The 22302-nt window shown below is 36.9% G+C and overlaps 1 protein-coding gene and 1 long non-coding RNA gene across 4 annotated transcripts in view; one reads left to right on the top strand and one right to left on the bottom strand.

The window, feature by feature from the left end:
- Positions 1–22302, top strand: part of LOC118766995 — a 31935-nt gene that overhangs the window by 1807 nt on the left and 7826 nt on the right. The window contains exons 1-3 of one of the 2 annotated variants that reach the window (XR_005002916.1): positions 1–590; positions 9669–9671; positions 20204–20236. The exon at positions 1–590 is cut by the window's left edge and continues 1807 nt beyond it. This is a non-coding gene — a long non-coding RNA (uncharacterized LOC118766995). Of the gene's footprint in view, positions 591–9668; positions 9672–20203; positions 20237–22302 lie in introns of those variants that run through there. The other variant, XR_005002915.1, reaches the window with a different exon arrangement.
- Positions 13448–22302, bottom strand: part of LOC115221514 (properdin) — a 103734-nt gene continuing 94879 nt past the window's right edge. Inside the window, exons 10-13 of one of the 2 annotated variants that reach the window (XM_029791715.2) lie at positions 21143–21196; positions 19816–19904; positions 17975–18058; positions 13448–13808 (exon numbers count right to left, since the gene is read on the bottom strand). In XM_029791715.2, coding sequence (XP_029647575.1) covers positions 18002–18058; positions 19816–19904; positions 21143–21196 — 200 coding nt within the window. In that variant the 3' untranslated portion in view covers positions 13448–13808; positions 17975–18001. Of the gene's footprint in view, positions 13819–17974; positions 18059–19815; positions 19905–21142; positions 21197–22302 lie in introns of both variants that reach the window. The other variant, XM_029791714.2, reaches the window with a different exon arrangement.

Below are 22302 nucleotides of genomic sequence, written 5' to 3'. Positions count from 1 at the left end.
TAGCTCGACTGAAATGTAATGTAGAAAATTGATTTACAAAAAAATGAGGCCATAGTATGAAAATTTCAAGCTATTATTCCAAATGATAATAATAATGATAATAATGATAAAATAGATTTTGAAACAGAGATCTAAGGCTCACAATATCCAAATATCTTTTTGCTCATTTAACATTATCACTGCTAAAGAAGAAACTGGAAACATCATATAATTTTAAAAACAGTACTTCCAGACAATGACACTGGCTTTTCTCAATGAAACCATCCATCCCTTTCCATTAGTACATTACAAGATAACAATCCTATGTTTCAAGAACACAAATGTTAAATTCTTGACTCAATACTAATGCAACTCATTACAAGCATTTCTAAATCAAATATAAATAAGCCAACCAGTTATGGGTTTATGATATCGTATTGGCAGCAAATTCTACAAATGCATTTATTAATGCAACTGTAATTACCATTGTATCATTTGGTAAAGGGTATCTTTCTCTCTTAGATGTGAATATTTGTTTTCTCAGCTTCCACATTCACTATTTTCTATGACTAAATTTCACAACACAACAATAATATATTCCGTTTTTCTTTGTTTTTTTTTTGTAATTAAACTAAGCAGAGCCTGTGTTAATATTAGTTGGATTGAAGGCTGCAAGCTGGCAGAATCATGAACACACCAGGCGAAATTCTTCACGGCATTTTATCTGACTTTGTGTTCCGATTTCAAATTCCCCAGAGGTCAACTTTGCCTATCACCCTTTCAGGGTCAATAAAGTAAATACCAACTGAGCATTGGGGTCAATGTAATCGACTTACACCCACCCCATCACCGATATTTCTGGCCTTGTGGCAAAATTTGAAACCAATTTTAGATGGATTTGCAGGATCATTATAATAACAGACAAAATGCCTTGCAGTGTTTAACTGTGAATTTGAAATTCTAAGTTCAAATCCTGCTGAGCTGAACTTTGCCTTTCATTCTCCTAAAGGTCAAAAAATAAAGTACAAGTCAGATATTAGGGTTGATATAATCAACTACAGCCATCCTCCAAACCGAGGCTTTATACCTCTATAAAAAATTTAATATTTGGTAGATATGCAAAATGGTTGTATCAGGCAAAAGACCTTTACGTATTCAAATACAGTACTTAACATTCTAAGTTCAAACTGTAACTGAGGTCAACTAGGTCTTCCCTCCCTCAGGGGTTTTATAAAATAATGTACCAGCCAAATATTGGTGTTGATTTAATAAAGTATATCTTCCTATGTCCACCTGTGAAAGTTTGAGGCCTTGTGCCAATCTTAGGAATAAATATCATATATGTACATACACACAAAAATACACACACACACTGACACACAAATATACACATATACATCGTACATACATAAATACATACATATACACACACACACACATATATATATATACAAATATATATACTTATACACACTTGGGTTTTTTGGCATGTATAGATGTAAAAATGTATGTAAATAAGTATGCGTGAAAATGTATATATATGGTATGTGTATGCATATAAAGTGAATATACATGAGAATAGATAAACATGCAAGAATATATATTTGTGTGTGTGTGTTTGTGTATTTGTAATATATGAGCATATATGTAAAACACTGCCTAAATACATCCAAAGAGGATGGAACCTATGTGTGTGGGTGTATATATATATATATATATATACATATATATATATGTATGTATATATATATATGTATGTATTATATATATATAATATATATATATATATTATATATATATATATAATATATATATATATATATAATATATATGCATATGTATGTATGTATGTTTGATGTCAACTAACCAATCAAAATCAGTCACACCTTCACCAAATCTGGTTCAAGTACTACCCTTTCTTCATGATAGCTTTTGGCTTTGGGGCCCCAAATCTTCAGATTTTGACCAGTCATTTTAACCTCTATATCCTTTATTCTCATTGTCTGGGCATGTCCAACTAAACTTCATTTTAAACATGCCTATTATTCACAATATAATTTCTTTCATACATACATTCATATGTATATTCATGTATGCATGGGTGTATATATATGTGCATACATATATATGTACATACATATATATATACATATAATATATATATATATATATATATATATGCATATATATTATATATATATGCATATGTATGTATGTATGTTTGCATGTCAACTAACCAATCAAAATCAGTCACACCTTCACCAAATCTGGTTCAAGTACTACCCTTTCTTCATGATAGCTTTTGGCTTTGGGGCCCCAAATCTTCAGATTTTGACCAGTCATTTTAACCTCTATATCCTTTATTCTCATTGTCTGGGCATGTCCAACTAAACTTCATTTTAAACATGCCTATTATTCACAATATAATTTCTTTCATACATACATTCATATGTATATTCATGTATGCATGGGTGTATATATATGTGCATACATATATATGTACATACATATATATACATATAATATATATATATATATATATATATATATATGCATATATATATATATGCACATATATATATATATATATATATATATCTATATATATATATATATATATATGCAGGTGAAGACACATGGATTTGTGGTTTGAGTAACAAACTCATAACAAGATTGTGGTTTTAGCTCCTGGTCCAGATTGTGTTCTGTAGCAAAACCCGTCATCTCCCATTGTTCTGTGGTCAATTCACCACTTGATGTGTGGTACACCATGCACCTGTTCAATTTGATGTATGGAGGGAGCTAATGCACACTTAGATGCCGATGTGTTTACAGGGGGTCGATTCCACAAGGTAAGGAAAGGTGAAAAGAGAGATCAATCTGAGTGGGTGTAGAGGCAATTATGCAGATAAATAAATTAGACACATTAAATATATTAAATGTGTGTGCATGCATGTGTGTGTATATATGTGTGTAGGTATGAGAGCAGCGGATGACATAATCATAATCAACAGTGTTGAATAAAACACCTTGTTCTATTTGGTCATATCTGTTTATGTACTTTCCAAGTTAAAAGAAAAACCTGCCTCGTTTACCTTGGACTCTCACCCTCCTTGTATTCAATAAAATAAATACGTTACCAAATACCTTTATAGGTGGCTCCCCCAGCATTGTTCAATCACTGAAACCATTGTAGAGAATAAAAAATAAGAATATCAGAATAGGGACATAGAGGGATTTGTTTTTTTTTTATGGTTATTTTATAAAAAAAATTTTATTTTGTTTCTATTTTTTATTTATCTTTTTTTTTGTGGTAAATTCCAAAATACTAAACTACCACCCAAAAAGCACCATCTCATTAATATTCATTATTCATCTCATAACCCTACCCTCATTCACTTTTTGCCAATTGCTAGAATTTTATGATTTTTTTTATCATCAATGTAAACCACCACCCAGACACAAACACACACACGCATGCACACATGCACAAGCGTAAATCAACAGATAAAAAGGGAATGATAATATGTAATAGACAAAAACAAATTTTATCAGATATTTTGTTTTTTTCACAAATTTCTTCTTTTTAAAATTTTGTAATAAAACACAAAATATATACATCTGGAAGCATTAATAAAAAAATTTTTTAATATAAAAAAAACGGTGTCATTGTTGTCTTTTTTATTAATTTGACAATTGTTTGTTCCATTCATGATAAATAGTTACATGTATGTGAGTGTAGCTGCAAGTCCAGTCTCACCACTGGGGAACTTGGACAGGTGTCTTTGTTCATGGTACCAGGTTGACCAAAGATTTGTGAGTTGATTTGGTAGATGGAAACTGAAAAAAGCCGGTTGTAAATATATATATATATATATATATAGGGAGAATTCACAAAAAAAAAAACAAAAGACGAAGACAGGTGGTGTAATCAATAAACAGATCATCATCATCGTTTAACGTCCGCCTTCCATGCTAGCATGGGTTGGACGGTTCAACTGAGGTCTGGGAAGCCCGAAGGCTGCACCAGGCCAGTCAGATCTGGCAGTGTTTCTACGGCTGGATGCTCTTCCTAACGCCAACCACTCCGTGAGTGTAGTGGGTGCTTTTTATGTGCCACCGACATAGGTGCCAGACGAGGCTGGCAAACGGCCACGCTCGGATGGTGTTTTTTATGTGCCAGACGAGGCTGGCAAATGGCCACGCTCAGATGGTGTTTTTTTTTTATGTGCCACGGACACAGGTGCCAGACAAGGCTGGCGAACGGTCACGCTCGGATGGTGTTTTTTACGTGCCACCGGCACGGAGGCCAGGCGAGGCTGGCACGGCCATGATCGGATGGTGTTTGTTACGTGCCACCAGCACGGAGGCCAGTTGATGCGGTACTGGCTACGGCCACGTTCGGATGGTTTTCTTATGTGCCACCGGCACTGGTACCACAAAACAGATGTATTAATATAATGCTCAGCAAGTTAAAAGGTCTTTAACGTTTCGAGCCTATGCCCTTCCACAGAAAGGAACACGGAAAGAAACAAGGAGAGAAAATAAAGAATGTGTAGTGGCTAGTGATCTATCAAGTATATATATCATCATCATCATAATCATCATCATCGTTTAACGTTTGTTTTCCATGCTAACATGGGTTGGACGGTTTGACCAGGGTCTGGGAAGCCAGGAGGCTGCACCAGGCTCCAGTCTGATCTGGCAGTGCTTCTACAGCTGGATGCTCTTCCTAACGCCAACCACTCCGTGAGTGTAGTGGGTGCTTTTTACGTGCCAAGGGGAAGCTGGCAGCGGCCCAGTCAAGGCAGCAGATAGATAGATAGATAGATAGATAGATAGATAGATAGATAGATAGATAGATAGATAGATAGATAGATAGATAGATAGATAGATAGATAGATAGATAGATAGATAGATAGGTAGGTAGGTAGGTAAGTAGATAGATAGATAGATAGATAGATATTCATTTATATATACACACACACACACACTTATATACATAGATAGATATTCATTTATATATACACACACACACACACTTATATATATATGTATGTAAATATATGTGTGTGTATGTGTATGTAGATACATATATATGTGTGTATATATATATATATATATATATATATATATATATATGTACACACACACACACACACACACACTTATATATATAGTCCAAGGAAAATATGGATGAAAACATCCAATCTTTCACTGGCTCCACTGTTAAATACCCAAATTTGCAAAGAAGAGCTTGCAAATTACGTGGGTATATATCAGATTTATGAAAATTAATAGAAAATGGAGATATATATAGCAATTGCCAACTCAAAAATTTTCATTTAAAATTTATTAGCATAATCTTATGTTATATAACATAGGAATCTAAAATTTCAGGATTGCAGGTCCAGATCGGCCCGGTTCTTTTTTTTTTTACTCACGGAGTAAGCCTTTAGATTATAAAAATTGTTATTGAACAAAAAAATTATTGCAAATAGTCATGTAAAAATATCACCAAAAACAATCACAGTAATGAAAACTTTGGAATTCAAAATTTCAGAATTGTAGATCCGGATTCAGTCTGGAATGTTTTTAATTTACTCACAGAGTCAGCCTGATTCCAAAATGGTATGATGTTGGACTATGGCCTCTAGGAGTAAAATTGAAAAAGTGTGACACACTGAGACACTGACATTCACATTTATTATATTAGATTCTCTCTCTCTCTCTCTCTCTCTCTCTCTATATATATATATTATATATATATATATATATATATATATAGTGACTGTGTGGTAAGGAGCTTGCTTCCCTACGACATGATTCTGGGTTCAGTCTTACTACGTGGCACCTTGGACAAGTGTCTATTACTGTAGCCTCGAGCTGACCAAAGATTTCTGAGTGGATTTGGTAGACGGAAACTGTTTGGGTGTCTGTGTATGTTCCCCCATCATCGCTTGACCACCGATGTTGGTGTGTTTACATCCCCGTCACTTAGCGCTTCGGCAAAAAGAATACAATAGAATAAGTAGCCTTACAAAGAGTAAATCCTGGGATCAATTTGTTTGACTGAAGGAGGTGCTCCAGCATGGTCGCACTCAAATGACTGAAAAAAGTAAAAGGATAAAAGAGTCAATATGTGACCGCGTGTGTATTGTTGGTGATTTTCTTTCTCCGTCTTCCCTTCCTTGGACCTTTCCTTTTTCTGTTTCTGGCAAAGAGCTCTGCTCGAAATGTTAAATCCTCCAGCCTCCTTCTTTCTTATATATATATATATATATATAAATAAAATTAGAGGCTTCCAAATAGGGAAGCGTTGTGCTAGAACACAAAAAGGGATAAATTCATGAAAGGAATGAAAATTAAAAACATTTACCATCTCAACTATATCCCAGACCGACGGTTTCTAACTATTTCCAGCAAACAAAAAAAATATATATTTGCCGAATATATAGTTTCTTCAGTGGGACAGCCTTAATAATCCTGATGCACAGGCTGTTAGATCCACATGTAGATCTATCAGTTTGTAAATCCTAACTTTTCAAACCTCTGCGCAGACGCAAATCATACCCGGCGACAGAGAGGATGCCGGTAAAAAATTTACGAACAAATTTATCAAACAATATTTAAACATAATAAAATAGGGTAATAATAGGCCACTGGTAATAATAATTTATTATTACCCTATTTTATTATGTTTATATATATATATATATTAATAGTTATCGCCATACTAATATGGCAGTCTATAAACACAAGACTAAAGCTGTCGGCGGCTGACCTCCCCTGTTCGAAGGTTGTAATGGACGCAGGTTCGTGTGTCATATAGCTAGCTAGAGGCGATGGCCTCTTGGAGCTAATCAGCGACAGCTTTAGACTCTTAATATCCAGTAACGCTGCCGTAATTTCCTTTAGAGAGACTTAGTAATTTTAATATTTCTAATATATATATATATATATATAATACTCACTAATTGTGCTACCGATCTCATGAGATGCTCATTAGACAGCTCACACTCTATTGTTGCCTTCGTTAATTCCTTCCACCCTGTCTTAGAATTTACCTCTAACCATCTCTTCTAACCCTTCAACTTTTCAGACTTCTCCATTTCTACTAAATTCCACTCTCCACGTTTGTCTTTTACAAACTTAGCGACTTCCACTCGCACCTCGATGTAAATTCTTTTCACTGGCTCATATCAGATCCCCTCGCTTTTATAACCAAATCTCTAACTCTCGGACACGTCAAACCAAGTGATCCACTTCTTCCTACATTCAATTACTCGCAAACTAGACACGACGCTTCTTACCGCCGCACTCAACCTGAAACCTCTGCTTGCTCCTGCCCCTGCTGTCATACCTATCCCTTCGTCCTGAACATCACCCCAACTACAAAGACGTAGAGTCATCTTTCCATGTTACTGACTACATCATTTGCATCTCAACTGCATCAAACGCCAACTTAGTGGTTATTGGTCAGAAACTGACTGATAGCTGTAGCAAATCTCTGCCTCAATTTTTAGCCCGAAAATATTTTTTTCCAATTAGGTAAATTCTTTATTAACAACAACCGGATCTTTCAAATTCAGCAAAAAGTTGAGCACTATATTTTGCGAATATACCTGATGATAACGCTTTTGAACTGGTCAATCAAGCTCGTTGATAGCAGTCAGCCAACCCCTGTTATAAAGTTTGAAGACAGACAGATAATAGACAGAGGAGCAGACAAGGGAACAGAGAGCTGAACACTAACCGTCAAGTCAGCAACAGTTAGGCAGCTGGACTTGTCAGTTAAACTTTTGTCAACATTGGATCTTGCAACACAAACGACTTAAACTGCTATAAGCTTAGGGCTGTACTATGCTACGCAATACTCAATTTCCACTCATTCTCCCTTCCTCTGACTATCTATCTATCTGTCTTCCCCCCGCCTCATCTCTCCTCTCTCTCTCTCTTTCTTTCTTTCTTTCATGCTTACATAACTACAGAACCAGGCCATAACCACGTTACTGTTCGAAAAGAACTTTGTTTCGCTTTTCTTTTATTCCCTTTAGGACCGTCGTGTCCAATACAGCCATTTAACGATAAACAAATGATGAATCGAAAATAACTTTTTTCGCATTCATCCATTCAGCTTCCCTTTTGTTTATCATTGTTATACTAGGGAACTGTATCTATTCTTATGCTAAACTGGAAAACCCGCAAGAAGAAACGAAGCAACACTGTTTCCAACTTACATTCACAACTCAACGGGAAAAAAAGAAGTATCCTACATACATAGGCGCAGGAGTGGCTGTGTGGTAAGTAGCTTGCTTACCAACCACATGGTTGCGGGTTCAGTCCCACTGCGTGGCATCTTGGGCAAGTGCCTTCTGCTATAGCTCCGGGCCGACCAATGCCTTGTGAGTGGATTTGGTAGACGGAAACTGAAAGAAGCCTGTCGTATATATGTATATATATATATATATATATATATATATATATGTGTGTGTGTGTGTTTGTGTGTCTGTGTTTGTCCCCCTAGCATTGCTTGACAACCAATGCTGGTGTGTCTACGTCCCCGCCATTAGCGGTTCGGCAAAAGAGACCGATAGAATAAGTACTGGGCTTACAAAGAATAAGTTCCGGGGTCGATTTGATCGACTAAAGACGGTGCTCCAGCATGGCCGCAGTCAAATGACTGAAACAAGTAAAAGAGTAAAGAGTAAAGAGTAAAGAGTATATGAAATGTTTCAGCCGGCGAAAATCATTCAACACATTCGCTGACCGATGCCCTCACATTGCAAACACTGCAATTCTATAATCGTAGCAAACTCCAACGCTGAAACAGTTGTTTCACACTCCTAAGCCTCTCTCTGCCGACAAAAATGGAAGCCCACAATGACGGAAAACTACTGAAAGCAAATATACAGCCTGCAATTCATGCCTTGGAGGCGCAATGGCCCAGTGGTTAGGGCAGCGAACTCGCGGTCGGAGGATCGCGGTTTCGATTCCCAGACCGGGTATTGTGTGCGCTTATTGGGCGAAAAAACACCTAAACCTCCATGAGGCTCCGGCAGGAGGTGGTGGCGACCCCTGTTGTACTCTTTCGCCTCAACTTTGTCTCACTCTTTCTTCCAGTTTCTTGAGTAACGCTGCGATGGACTGGCGTCCCGTCCAGCTGGGGGAGAGAACACATATGCCACAGAAACCGGGGAAACCGGGCCCATGAGCCTGGCTAGGCTTGAAAAATGCGCATAAATAAATAATTCATGCCTAGAAATACAGAATCAACCCTTTTGCTTCGGTTTTCCAGGCAGTCACGTATATATCTAAACTTCATAGAATCCTCATAAATTTTTCTCATGTCCTTAAGAGTTTCTAATTCAGCACTTGTGCCCGAACAACGAACTATGTATATATGGAGAATTTGTCCTTATTTTTCTTTCATTTGTTTGCATTGCATGTTTTTATTTCTTTTTGCTTCGTACTTACATTCTTTTGTTTCTTTGCTTTGTTCGCTTACGCACATTTTACCATTCTTCAATTACATGCCAACACAAATATTAACGTGCTCTCTCCTTACTTTTATTTTCATACGCATTTTTACCTCCGCCAAGGAAGGAGGTTATGTTTTCATTTGCGTTGGTTTCTCCGTCTGTGTGCAAAATAACTCAAAAAGTATTTGATGAAACTTGCAAGAAAAGTTGGTAATGACACAAGAAACAGATGATGAAATTTTGGTAGTGATCCGGGAATTTTTGTGGATTCTTGAAGGATTTTTCCTTTGTTATATTTACTTTACATGAAGTATTACAATGTTACATTCTTTGATTATCCCCCTTGAAATCACATCGTTTCCACATAACCAATGGTAGCATTGCTGTTTAGAGATAGTGTTGATGATGACGATGGTCGGGATAGGTATGGGAGGAGGATAAAATATATTTCTTTATTGCCCACAAAGGGGCTAAACATAGAGGGGAGAAACAAGGACAGACAAAGGGATTAAGTCGATTATATCGACCCCAGTACGAAACTGGTACTTTTAAAATAGTATCGGTGGTTATAATGCCGATTTTATAATGATGCTGAGGTGATGGTGGTAATAGTGGTGTTGATGATAGTGTTAGTTGTGTGATGGTGGTATTGCAGTGGTTATACTGGTTGTGGTGGTGAAAAGTGGAGGCGCAATGGCCCAGTGGTTAGGGCAGCGGACTCGCGGTCATAGGATCGCAGTTTCGATTCCGAGACCGGGCGTTGTGAGTGTTTATTGAGCGAAAACACCTAAAGCTCCACGAGGCTCCGGCAGGGGATGGTGGTGATCCCTGCTGTACTCTTTCACCACAACTTTCTCTCACTCTTACTTCCTGTTTCTGTTGTACCTCTATTTCAAAGGGCCGGCCTTGTCACTCTCTGTGTCACGCTGAATATCCCCGAGAACTACGTTAAGGGTGCACGTGTCTGTGGAGTGCTCAGCCACTTACACGTTAATTTCACGAGCAGGCTGTTCCGTTGATTCGGATCAACCGGAACCCTCGTCGTCGTAACCGACGGAGTGCTTCCATCCATCCATGTGGTGGTGAAAGTGACTGTCAAGGTAACCGTCATGATAACAATGCTGCTGATGATGTTGGTGGTTGTGAACTGCTTCAGATGATTCCTGTTTTTAAGGGGTATTTTTTTTTTCTTAAAATCATATGGCTGTGGTTATGTATTTGTCGGTGTTGGTTTGGGAAATTGGGCTATTTTCAGGGTGGAAATGAGCTGCTTGGCGGAGGTCTGCGCTCATCTGCACACTTCCAATGTGCTATCTAACAACAGCTATCTTTTTAATTATTTTCATCGTACAAATTAGTTCATCAAGATACCTCCTCTCTCCTTGCTTGTTTTTTCTGCACTTACGTAGCAACATACATTCAATATTACTCATGCATCTACATTATTTACAATTGACGGATATTTGTCCTCAACGTTTCGGCTTCAACGGGTGTCTTGGGGAAATTTCGAATGTATTTTTCGATGTTATTATTATTATTATTATTACTATTATTATGCAGGTCACTGCACGCTCTTAACCACTACGACACATGCCCGTGGGCAATTATGGAATGAATTTTAGGGCTTATAAATCTAATATTCTCCTTTCCTTCCTTAATACCGTTTCCATATGCTGTTCATATCTGCACTCGGCGGAATTTGAACTCAGAACGTAGCAGCAGATGAAATACCGCTAAGCATTTCGCCCGGCGTGCTAACGTTTCTGCCATACCGCTGTTGAAAAGAACCTTCTGCTACCTTTCAGTAGCTTCCCATTGGACTGTCGTGTCCAATGCAATCATTTAACAATATACACATGCTGAACAAAAAAACAGAGACTTCTCACATCTAATAATCCAACTTTCCATTCATATATTACTGTTACACTGGTAACAACATTGAATCATACGTCAAATAGTTTTAGGAAACAGTTGTTTCAATGTCCAACTCAACAACACAGGCTCACTTAGGCCTGTAACCTGCAATTTAAAATTTTAGCATTTCACTGTTTCTAGGATCATATGACATCAAGGGACAATTGCTTTCAGGGGTATGTCAGAAGTTAGATTTGCTTTCCTCTAACAAAGACCTGGCAGGACAAGTGAAGCCATAACCCGTGGCCTCTACCTGGGACGTAGTCAGTCCACCTGTGCATACCTTCCTTCTTGGGACACATAACTCTACTTGTGAAGACCTGTTGAGGCAAGTGAAAATCAAAATCGAAATCGAAATCGATCAACATCAATGGAATTTGTAGTTGTGATACCAGTGCCAGTGGCATGTAAGAGAACCATCCGAACATGGCCGTAGCCAGCTCCGCATCGACTGGCCTCCATGCCGGTGGCACATAACAAACACCATCCGATCGTGGCCGTTGCCAGCCTCGCCTGGCCTCCGTGTGGGTGGCACGTAAAAAGCACCCACTACACTCACGGAATGGTTGGCGTTAGGAAGAGCATCCTGCTGTAGAAACACTGCCAGATCTGACTGGCCTGGTGCAGCCTTCGGGCTTCCCAGACCCCAGTTGAACCGTCCAACCCATGCTAGCATGGAAAGCGGACGTTAAACGATGATGATGATGATGATGATGATGACCTCTACGTCTTAGTCATACCACAAATCCATGCCTACATGTATATATGCATGTATATAAATCAAAACAATAATGGCCACCCCAACAGAAAGAATAATGAAAACACAGATTTTTTGATGGGGATTTAATCTTTGGTATCAACAATTTATTATAATCATCTTCCTTTATAAGTTCAGAGACATATTTATATACATCATATGTTATTTTAAATAATAATAACAATAATAGTAATAGTTATAATAATAATAATAATAATAATAATAATAATAATAATGATGATAAAAATAAAAATAAAAATAAGGATTACAATAATAATTTTTGCCACAAAGGCAGCTAGGGGGAGGTGGGGATGAGTCGATTACATCGACCCCAGTGTTCAACTGGTACTTATTTTATCGACCCCAAAAGGATGAAAGGCAAAGTCAACCTCGGTGGTATTTGAACTCGGAATGCAGCAGCAGACGAAATACCCCTAAGCATTTCACCCAGCATGCTAGCAATTCTGCCTGCTCACCACCTTGATGATGATGATGATAATAATAATAATAATAATAATAATATCATCTTTTATTTTCCACACTGGCCCATAAAAATTTTTAAAAAGTAATAATAATAATAATAATAATCCTTTCTACTATAGGTACAAGGCCTGAAATTTGTGGGGGAGGGGGTAGTCAATTACATCAACCCCAGTACTCAACTGGTACTTATTTTATCAGTCCTGAAGGGATGAAAGGCAAAGTCGACATTGGCATAATTTGAATTCAGAATGTATAGACGGATGAAAAGCATTTTGCCCAGCATGCTAATGATTCTGTCAGTTCACCACTTTAATGATGATAATAATAATAATAATAGTAATAATAATAATAATAATAATAATAATAGCAATAATAATGATAATAATAATCCTTTTTACTAAAGGCTCAAGGCCTGAAATTTGTGGGGAGTTGGGTAAGTCAATTACATTGACCCTCAGTGCTTAACTGGTACTTAATTTATCGACCCCGAAAGGGCAAAAGGCAAAGTTGACCTTGGTGGAATTTGAACTCAGAACATAAAGACAGACGAAATGCTGCCAAGCATTTCAACAGGCATGCTAACAATTCTGCCAGCTTGCCACCTTAGAAATAATAATAATAATAATAATAATGATAATGATAATAATAATCATAATAACAATTATAATAATAGAAGTTCCACTGTCAACCATGAAATGCCTGTGAATAGCAAGTACTAATGTCATTGGAGTTCCTTGTGCAATATGAAAAATGCAGCCCCCAAAATCTGAGCATGATCCAAGTAAATGGGTCTTCATTTTGATATACTTTGAAGGTAAGTAATGAAAGTATATAATTCTGCTTTGTTTGTTTTGTTTTGTTTTGTTTTGTTTTATCTTGTTGCTTTTTTTTTTTTTTAAATTTGAAAACATGCAAATCTAAAACTTTAATTAAATGAATGGAATGGATGCGGGAGAGCATGTTTCAATCTTAGCAGTCGTGAATATGTAAATATTTATAGTAAAAGTACTGAAAAGCTGTAACACACATTGAATAAATCTCCTTGCTAGCAGCAATATCATGAGTTTTCGGTCACTAACTATATATACACTGCTGAAGTTGGTGCTTGTCACAGCTACTGCCAAGGCCAAAACCAAGTTCAAAAAGAGAAAAAAAAATCAAAACTTCTTCTTCTTCAGAATTGTCCTTGGTTCCTAGGAAACCCTTGAGAAAGAACAAGAAATAGAAATTTGAATTAGTAGGGTAGAAATGAAACTGTGGAAGAATTAAATATACTTGTATACTCTTTTACTTGTTTCAGTCATTTGACTGCGGCCATGCTGGAGCACCGCCTTTAGTCAAGCACATCGACCCCAGAACTTATTCTTTGCAAGCCTAGTACTTATTCTATCAGTCTCTTTTGCCAAACTGCTAAGTTACGGGGATGTAAACACACCAGCATTGGTTATCAAGCGATGTTGGGGTGACAAACACAGACACAAACATACACATATATATATATATATATATATATATATATATATATATATAATATATATATATATAATGGTAAGCTTTATGAAAATAGACAAAGACAAAGGCAGGTTTACGGAAATAAACAAAAGACGAAGGCAGGTGGAATACAAACAAACAATTGTATTAGTATGGCGCTCAGGAAATATAAATGAAACAAGTCTTTAACGTTTCGAGCCTACGCTCTTCAACAGAAAGATACACAGAGAAAAAAAACACAGAAAGAAGGAGAGAAAAAAATATGCGTGCAAAAGCTAGCGAATCAACATATACATATATACAACAGGCTTCTTTCAGTTTCCGTCAACCAAATCCACTCACAAGGCTTTGGTCAGCCCAAGGCTATAGTAGAAGACACTTGCCCAAGGTGCCACGCAGTGAGACTGAACCCGGAACCATGTGGCTGGTAAGCAAGCTACTTACCACACAGCCACTGAGTGCATTGTATGTTTGTGAGTGTTTTGTAATTTTCTCCTTTTCATTGGTTTTTCCTTGACATGTTTGTTTTGATCATTATCGTGTGAGTGTATATATTCTTTTGTTTGTTTCAGTCACTTGACTGTGGCCATGATGGAGCACTGCCTTTAGTCGAATGAATCAACCCCCCACCCCAGGACTTGTTCTTTGTAAGCCTAGTAATTATTCTATCGGTCTGTTTTGCTGAACTGCTAAGTTACAGGGACGTAAACACACCAGCATCGGTTGTCAAGCGATGTTGGGGGACAAACACACACACATACACACACACACACACACACACACACACACATATATATATATATACATATATATAAATATATAATTTTTTTTCCTTAATGAGATAAAAAACCAAGGCTGTGTAGATTTTAGAACATTTATAAATACAATACAAGGTTTTACAGCTGTTTCTAAAATATTTATTATATCCCTTCATCGGAGACAGTGTGAGAAGATGGTTAAGCAACAGATAATTTAGATATTTGCTTAACCATACACTCACGGAATGGTTGGCATCCAGCTGTAGAAACACTGCCAGATCAGACTGGAGCCTGGCACAGCCTCCTGGCTTCCCAAGACCCTGGTCGAACCGTCCAACCTATACAAGCATGAAAAACGGACATTAAATGATGATGATGATGATCTTCTCACACCGTCTCTGATGAAGGAATATAATAAATATCCTAGAAACAGCTGTAAGACCTATTTATAAATGTTCTAAAATCTACACAGCCTTGGTTTTTATCTCATTACTTGCACGTGAACATGCATATATATATCGAGGCTATAGAAGAGGACACTTACCCAAGGTTCTTATCAGAGATGTCTACATCATTGTGACAGTCTCCAGAGAAACAGGCAACCAAACTGTTTATATACTCAACAAATGCAGCAGCTGCTCTATGAAGAGGTCCCTAATTTGCATACCAAATGTGTTTAACACTCTATAAATACAAGTGGCTCGTCAACGGGGATCTTAGTCCACACAGTATCAAGGTATGATATAATAAATATGTAACATATGATATAATTATAAACAGGGCAAATTTTGCTATTTCTCCACAGACTGACAAAAATGGTGAACAAACCAGTAAATCATAAATTCAAAAAAAAAGCACACTCTGAGTTATAGAGAAGTAGAGTGTATATATAACGATAGAAGTGGCCAGTCTATGGAGTTACCCTGGGTTTCACATCCATAAAGCTCTTAGCTCTACAGCATTCCTTCAGACCCTAGGCCTATAGCCTGTCTAGAAGTCTTTTCTTCCTCCATTTTCTAGAGTGGCAACTTGCTAGACAGGCCATAGGCCTAGGGTCTGAACAAATGCTGTAAAGCTAAGCACTTTATGGATATGAAACCCAGGGTAACTTCATAGAGTAGCCATATATATCTTTGCCTATATTATATATACACTTTTACTGGGCAAAAAGAGACCAATAGAAGAAGTACTAGGCTTACAAAGAATAATTCCTGGGGTTGATTTGCTTGACAAAAGGTGGTGCTCCAGCATGGCCACAGTCAAATGACTGACACAAGTAAAAGAGTAAAGAGTATATATATATATATGTAGGATAAAATTTTTTCGAAAAAAATTCTTTTCCCAAAAAAAATTTTATCAATGGCCAGCATATTAAAAAAATACCTTTAAAGGTTAAATTCATAAACAATTTATAAATAAGGGCAAACGAAAACATTTTCAATGCCAAATATGCCGAAAAATTGGACATATTGTCCATTAACCATTAATTTTTTCACAATCTGCACGCTACTCGAAAAAAGGTCGACAGAAATTTCTAAAATATTCCATTATTACCATATCGGACCGATTTCAGGGTTAGCTTATAACAGCCCTCCCTTCGTCAGTGATACATGTGGCAAAAGAAATAAATGAGATACTTCCTCATACCCATGGAAGATTTTTTCGTTTGCCCTTATTTATGAATTGTATATATATATATATATATATATTATATATAGAGAGAGAGAGAGAGAGAGAGAGAGAGAGAGAGAAGAGAGGGAGGGAGAGAGAGAGAGACGGGGAGAGAGAGAGGGGGGAGAGAGAGAGAGGGGGAGAGAGACAGACAGACAGACAAACAGACAGATATAGATACATATACATATATATAGCAGCCATGGGTGTTTCAGAAGTTTAAGTAAAGTAGGTTTAAGTTCTATGTCTGGCGAACTTACCTTGAACAATAATTGGTGTTGTTGTTGTGTAGATGAGTTCATTTGGCATAAAACTTAAACCAACTTTATTAGATACTAGCAGTATTGCCCGTTTTTATATCTTGATTTTTTATTTTTCATGCAATTTACGCATGCTTGAAGCGTGGTGAACACAGTTCACGTCAAACAGCTGAATGAGTAAAGTTCACTAATCAATGCATGGGATAAGGCCTAAACAAACACATTATCGATTTTTGCACTTGTGAGCTGAATTTCGGAACAGAAATAGCGCAGTTCAATTTTCATTCGCCTAAACTTTAACCCTTTAGTGTTCAGATTACTCTGTTAAATGTAATACTTTTTCACTCAAATTGTTTTGAATTATCTGGATCATCTTACAGCTTGAGGTTTCAATGATGTGATTACTTATTTTTAGAATGGCATTGTAGGTTAGGTGTGAGAGGCTAGACATCGCCAGTTTGAATATAAAACATGTAGAATATATTGGGCCGGATTTGGCCAGTTTAAACACTAAAGGGTTAAGTGACCCATTTTTGGTGGTTCTACAATTTGTTGGCTTGGAGGAGATGTTCCGGGAAGTTAAACACACAGACACACACACAGATATACACACAGATACACACACAGACACAGAAGTTGAGTTTTATATATATAGATCACCTCCCTCCCTGGGTTTGTTGTCTTCTGAGCTACATAGTAACGGCAGTAATGCCAGGAGCATGAAAAAAAAAAACAACCAGTACACACAAAAAGAGGTAGAAACCATGCCAAAGCAGACATCAGAGCATGAAAACAGATCTTTGACTCATCAGATCCTTGTCAAACTGTCCAACCATGCCAACATGCAACATGGATGTAACATGATGGTGATAATGATAATGATGGTATACATATAAAATTCACTGCTACACATGAGGGGTTTGTTAACTATCTTCCATAAAAAGCACATCCAGTCACTGTACTGTTTCATGCCCAAAGGAACTAAGAGAAATGTCACCTTGCTTGAAAATAGGTGAGGGTTTAAAAAAAAAAAAAAAGAACACCCAGCTATAGAAAATCTGCTTCAACAAATTTTGACTGACCCAGGCAAACATGGAAATGTAGACAAGGACATGATGATAATGATGATGATGACGATGATGATACACATGCATTTGTATAAAAGAAAAAAATACTAACCCATTTTCAAATAAAGATCACTTTTGTTTATGGTATGAGTGAAATATTCAGAGTAGAAACTTGTTCAGTGCTAGTCTTAGGCCACTGTAATAATAAAGATAATAACAATAATAATAATAATAATAATATAATAATAATAATAATAATAATAATGATGATGATGATGATGATGATGAATAACACAGTATTCAGAGTTCTAACAAGACATCCACACTAAGCTGGTGGTAAAGATTGCCTCTTGGTACTAATACTGCTTCCATCACTAATAATTTATATAAACCTCGCCAAGAAAAATATTTAAACCACCTGATGAATGACTGCGACTCAAAAATTTGAAGATGTTAGCCGGCATGAAACGATCGTAGTGTGATATTAATTATATTTTTTTAATAATTTTGTTATATATTTAAATAATATAAATTAATCATATGTATTGGCTTAAGTTTTTCATTGTTTGACTTGCCTAATAGTGGTTTTGTCTCTAATTTAATATAATATATATATATAAATATTTGTTGTGCAAGATTTTTTATGTGAAGTCGTGTGTTGAAACAGATATTGTTATATTTTGGAATGGTCATTTTGCCAGTTTAGCAAATATAGTGCGTGTGTTTTTATTGGCTAAACTGGCAAAATGACCATTCTGAAATATAACAATATATATATATATATATATTCAATATGTGACTGCGTGTGTATCGTTGGCGATTTTTTTTCCTTCCTTGGATTTTTCCTTTTCCTATGTTTCTGACGAAGAGCTCCGCTCAAAACATTAAATCCTCCTTCTTTCTTTCCTTTCCTGAGCGTCCAATAACACTATACTTGTTCCACATCCTTGCATTGTTGTGTTTTCATGTTTGGATTAACTATATATATATATATTATATATATATATATATGATGATGATGATATATATGGATTAACTATATATATATATATATATATATATAATATATATATGATGATATATATGGATTAACTATATATATATATATTATATATATATATATATATATATATATTATATGATGATATATATATGGATTAACTATATATATATATATATATAATATATATATATGATGATGATGATATATATATGGATTAACTATATATATATATATATATATATATATATATATAAAAGCAAAGTGAAGGCACATAGCTCAGTGGTTAGAGTGCCAAACTTACAACCATGAGGTTGTGAGTTCGAATCCCGGACCGCGCTGCGTGTTTTGTTCTTGAGCAGGACACTTTATTTCACGTTGCTCCAGTTTACTCAGCTGTAGTTGATGGATGCTGAGAGAGCGTAGAATAAGAATCGGTTAGGCAAAGTTCACAGATCTCCTACTTCTGCTGGTAACAGAGGGCCTCTCGCTTAGAGTGAACGGTAGACTGTATGATGCCTGTGTGCGAACAGCCATGTACATGGGTGACTGCTGGTCTTCCATAAACAACCTTGCCCGGACTTGTGCCGCAGAGGGTAACTTTCTAGGTGCAATCCTATGGTCAGTGTCGTGACCGAAGGGGATCTCAGATATAGATATATATAAGCAAATCAAAATTTATTTTTTAAAAAGTCAAAAGAGCATACACAGTGAATGTATTGGGTTGATGCTTTGTTTAAGATGGAAAAAAGACAGAGTGAGACGGTTCTTTGTTTGAAAATATGTCTACGTCCAACCAATGTTAGCATGAAAAGAAATGGACATGAAATGAACAAATGGATTACATGTTTAATGTGTAAAAATGAAAAATTTTGAAGAAAAATTTTAGGATTAAGTTGCTTGAAAACAGGTAGAAATGGAAAGAGCTTATAGAACTATAGAAATGGACTTACCATAGTTGTTAGGTTATGCAACGTTGATTCTATAAGATATTGTTCAGTAAGTTCTGTTGTTCTAATTGTTGTTGTTTTATGAATGGAAACTGAAAAAGTACATTAATATATATACATTAATAATTATATAATCTTTTTTGATAAAGGCTTTTGGCGTTACAGTGATAAAAGGCTGTGAGGGATTATCATTCTAATGATCTTACTATCCACCATCATAATTTTGTAAGTATTATTTAGGCCCTCATTGATTTTATGTTTGTTGGCATGACTGTTTGCCTCCCAGCCACATCAGTGCTTAAATGGTACTTATTTTATCGGCGAGCTAGCAGAAGCATTAGCACACCGGGTGAAATGCTTTGCGATACTTCGTCTGCTGTTACATTGTGAGTTCAAATTCCGCCGAGGTCGACTTTGCCTTTCATCCTTTCGGGGGTCGATAAATTAAGTACCAGTTACGCACTGGGGTCGATGTAATCAACATAGTACCTATGTCTGTCCTTGTTTGTCCCCTCTATGTTTAGCCCCTTGTGGGTAATAAAGAAATAGGTACTTATTTTATCGACCTTGAAAGAATGAAAGGCAAAGGTGACTTTGGAGGAATTTGAACAGACAAAATGCCACTTAGCATTTCGCCCAGCATGCTAACGTTTCTGCCAGCTCACCGCCTTGGCAATAATATTAATGATAATCATAATCCTTTCTACTATACGCACAAGGCCCGGATTTTTGTGGGGAGGAGGAACAAGCAATCACATCAACTCCAGTACATAACTGGTACTCAATTTCTCAACCCCGAAAGGGTAAAAGGCAAAGTCGACCTCAGCGGAATTCGAACTCAGAACATAAAGCCTGGCATGCAAACTGTTCTGCAAGGTCATCACTTCATTAACACCATTTACATTCCTTTCTACTATAGGCACAAGGACTGAAATTTTGGTGAAGTGGTTTAGTCGATTATATATTTACACCAGTACTCCACATTTTATCGATCCCAAAAGGATGAAAGGCAAAGTCGACGTTGGAAGAATTTTAACTCAGAACATAAAGATGGGTGAAATGCTGCCAATCATTTTGCCTAACGAGCTAATGATTCTGTCAATGAACCACATTATTAACACCAGGTATATCAAAAACTGGAACATGCTGGGAGTTATCTCCCACACTTAGCAGAATGAATTTTAGAAATATTAGTTATTAATCAATATTGTATTTTCCTCACCACAAGGTTATTTCTAATTAGCTTTTTAACACTCACTGTATTCTCTATGATGACACAAACTTTTAGTTAGAATATTTTAGTTAGAATGGTGGGGGCTCTAGTTCTTACCCAACTTTCTGCAATAAGGACGTTCAGCACATTTCCGTATTTCTTCATCGGCACCTGGAAAGATATGGTGGGAGAAAAAGATGAAAACTTAGTAGTAGTAGTAGTAGTAGTAGTAGTAGCAGCAGCAGCAGCAGTAGTAGTGGCAGCAGCAGTAGTAGTAGTAGCGGCAGCAGCAGCAGCAGTAGCGGCAGCAGCAGCAGTAGTAGTAGCGGCAGCAGCAGTAGTAGTAGCGGCAGCAGCAGCAGTAGTAGTGGCGGCAGCAGCAGCAGCAGTAGTAGCGGCAGCAGCAGCAGTAGTAGCGGCAGCAGCAGCAGCAGTAGTAGCAGCGGCAGCAGCAGTAGTAGTAGCGGCAGCAGCAGCAGCAGTAGCGGCAGCAGCAGCAGTAGTAGTAGCAGCAGCAGCCGCAGTAGTAGCGGCAGCAGCAGCAGTAGTAGTAGCGGCAGCAGCAGCAGTAGTAGCGGCAGCAGCAGCAGCACTTCTAGATGTGGTACTCTATGATTTTGGCATATCAGAATGAGAATTTTTGAGGAGGAGGAGGAAGAGATAACTGCCCTCTTCAGTCGATGTTTAAAAATTAATCTTATTGATATTCCTCTCAAAATTGTTGTTTATCACACATTCATTTGAACTATATAAAACGTCAGAGAAAGAAACCTTACTGTTTCTTTCAATAAACACATCTTAAGCAAACAATTTATATGGACCCTTAATATTCTATTGTGGGTCCCCAATTTACTATTTTGCTTGCGTGGCCCCCCAAAAAATCATTATATGGGCCTCAATGATAGAGAGTGTCACCACGTGAGCCTCAGCAGATATTTATGTCAGTTTTCAGAAAGGGTGTTTCTCAACCACGCATCGTTTCTTATTTCTTTATTGCCCACAAGGAGTTAAACAAAGAGGGGACAAACAAGGACAGACAAAGGGATTAAGTCGATTACATCGACCCCAGTGCGTAACTGGTACTTAATTTATCGGACCCGAAAGGATGAAAGGCAAAGTCAACCTCGGCGGAATTTGAACTCAGAACGTAAAAACAGACGAAATATATATATATATACAGTGTACATTTAAACATATAAGAGGTATCCATCATAGGATTCCTTCCACGCTAGAAAGGACAGTTAAATTCCAAACTACTATTAGGGATAAAGTTTCGA

The sequence above is a fragment of the Octopus sinensis genome, linkage group LG18 (assembly GCF_006345805.1).
Source record: "Octopus sinensis linkage group LG18, ASM634580v1, whole genome shotgun sequence".
In the NCBI taxonomy this organism is placed as follows: domain Eukaryota; kingdom Metazoa; phylum Mollusca; class Cephalopoda; order Octopoda; family Octopodidae; genus Octopus; species Octopus sinensis.
Note: the sequence above shows the minus strand (reverse complement) of the source record. Positions and strands in the feature narration are given on the sequence as shown.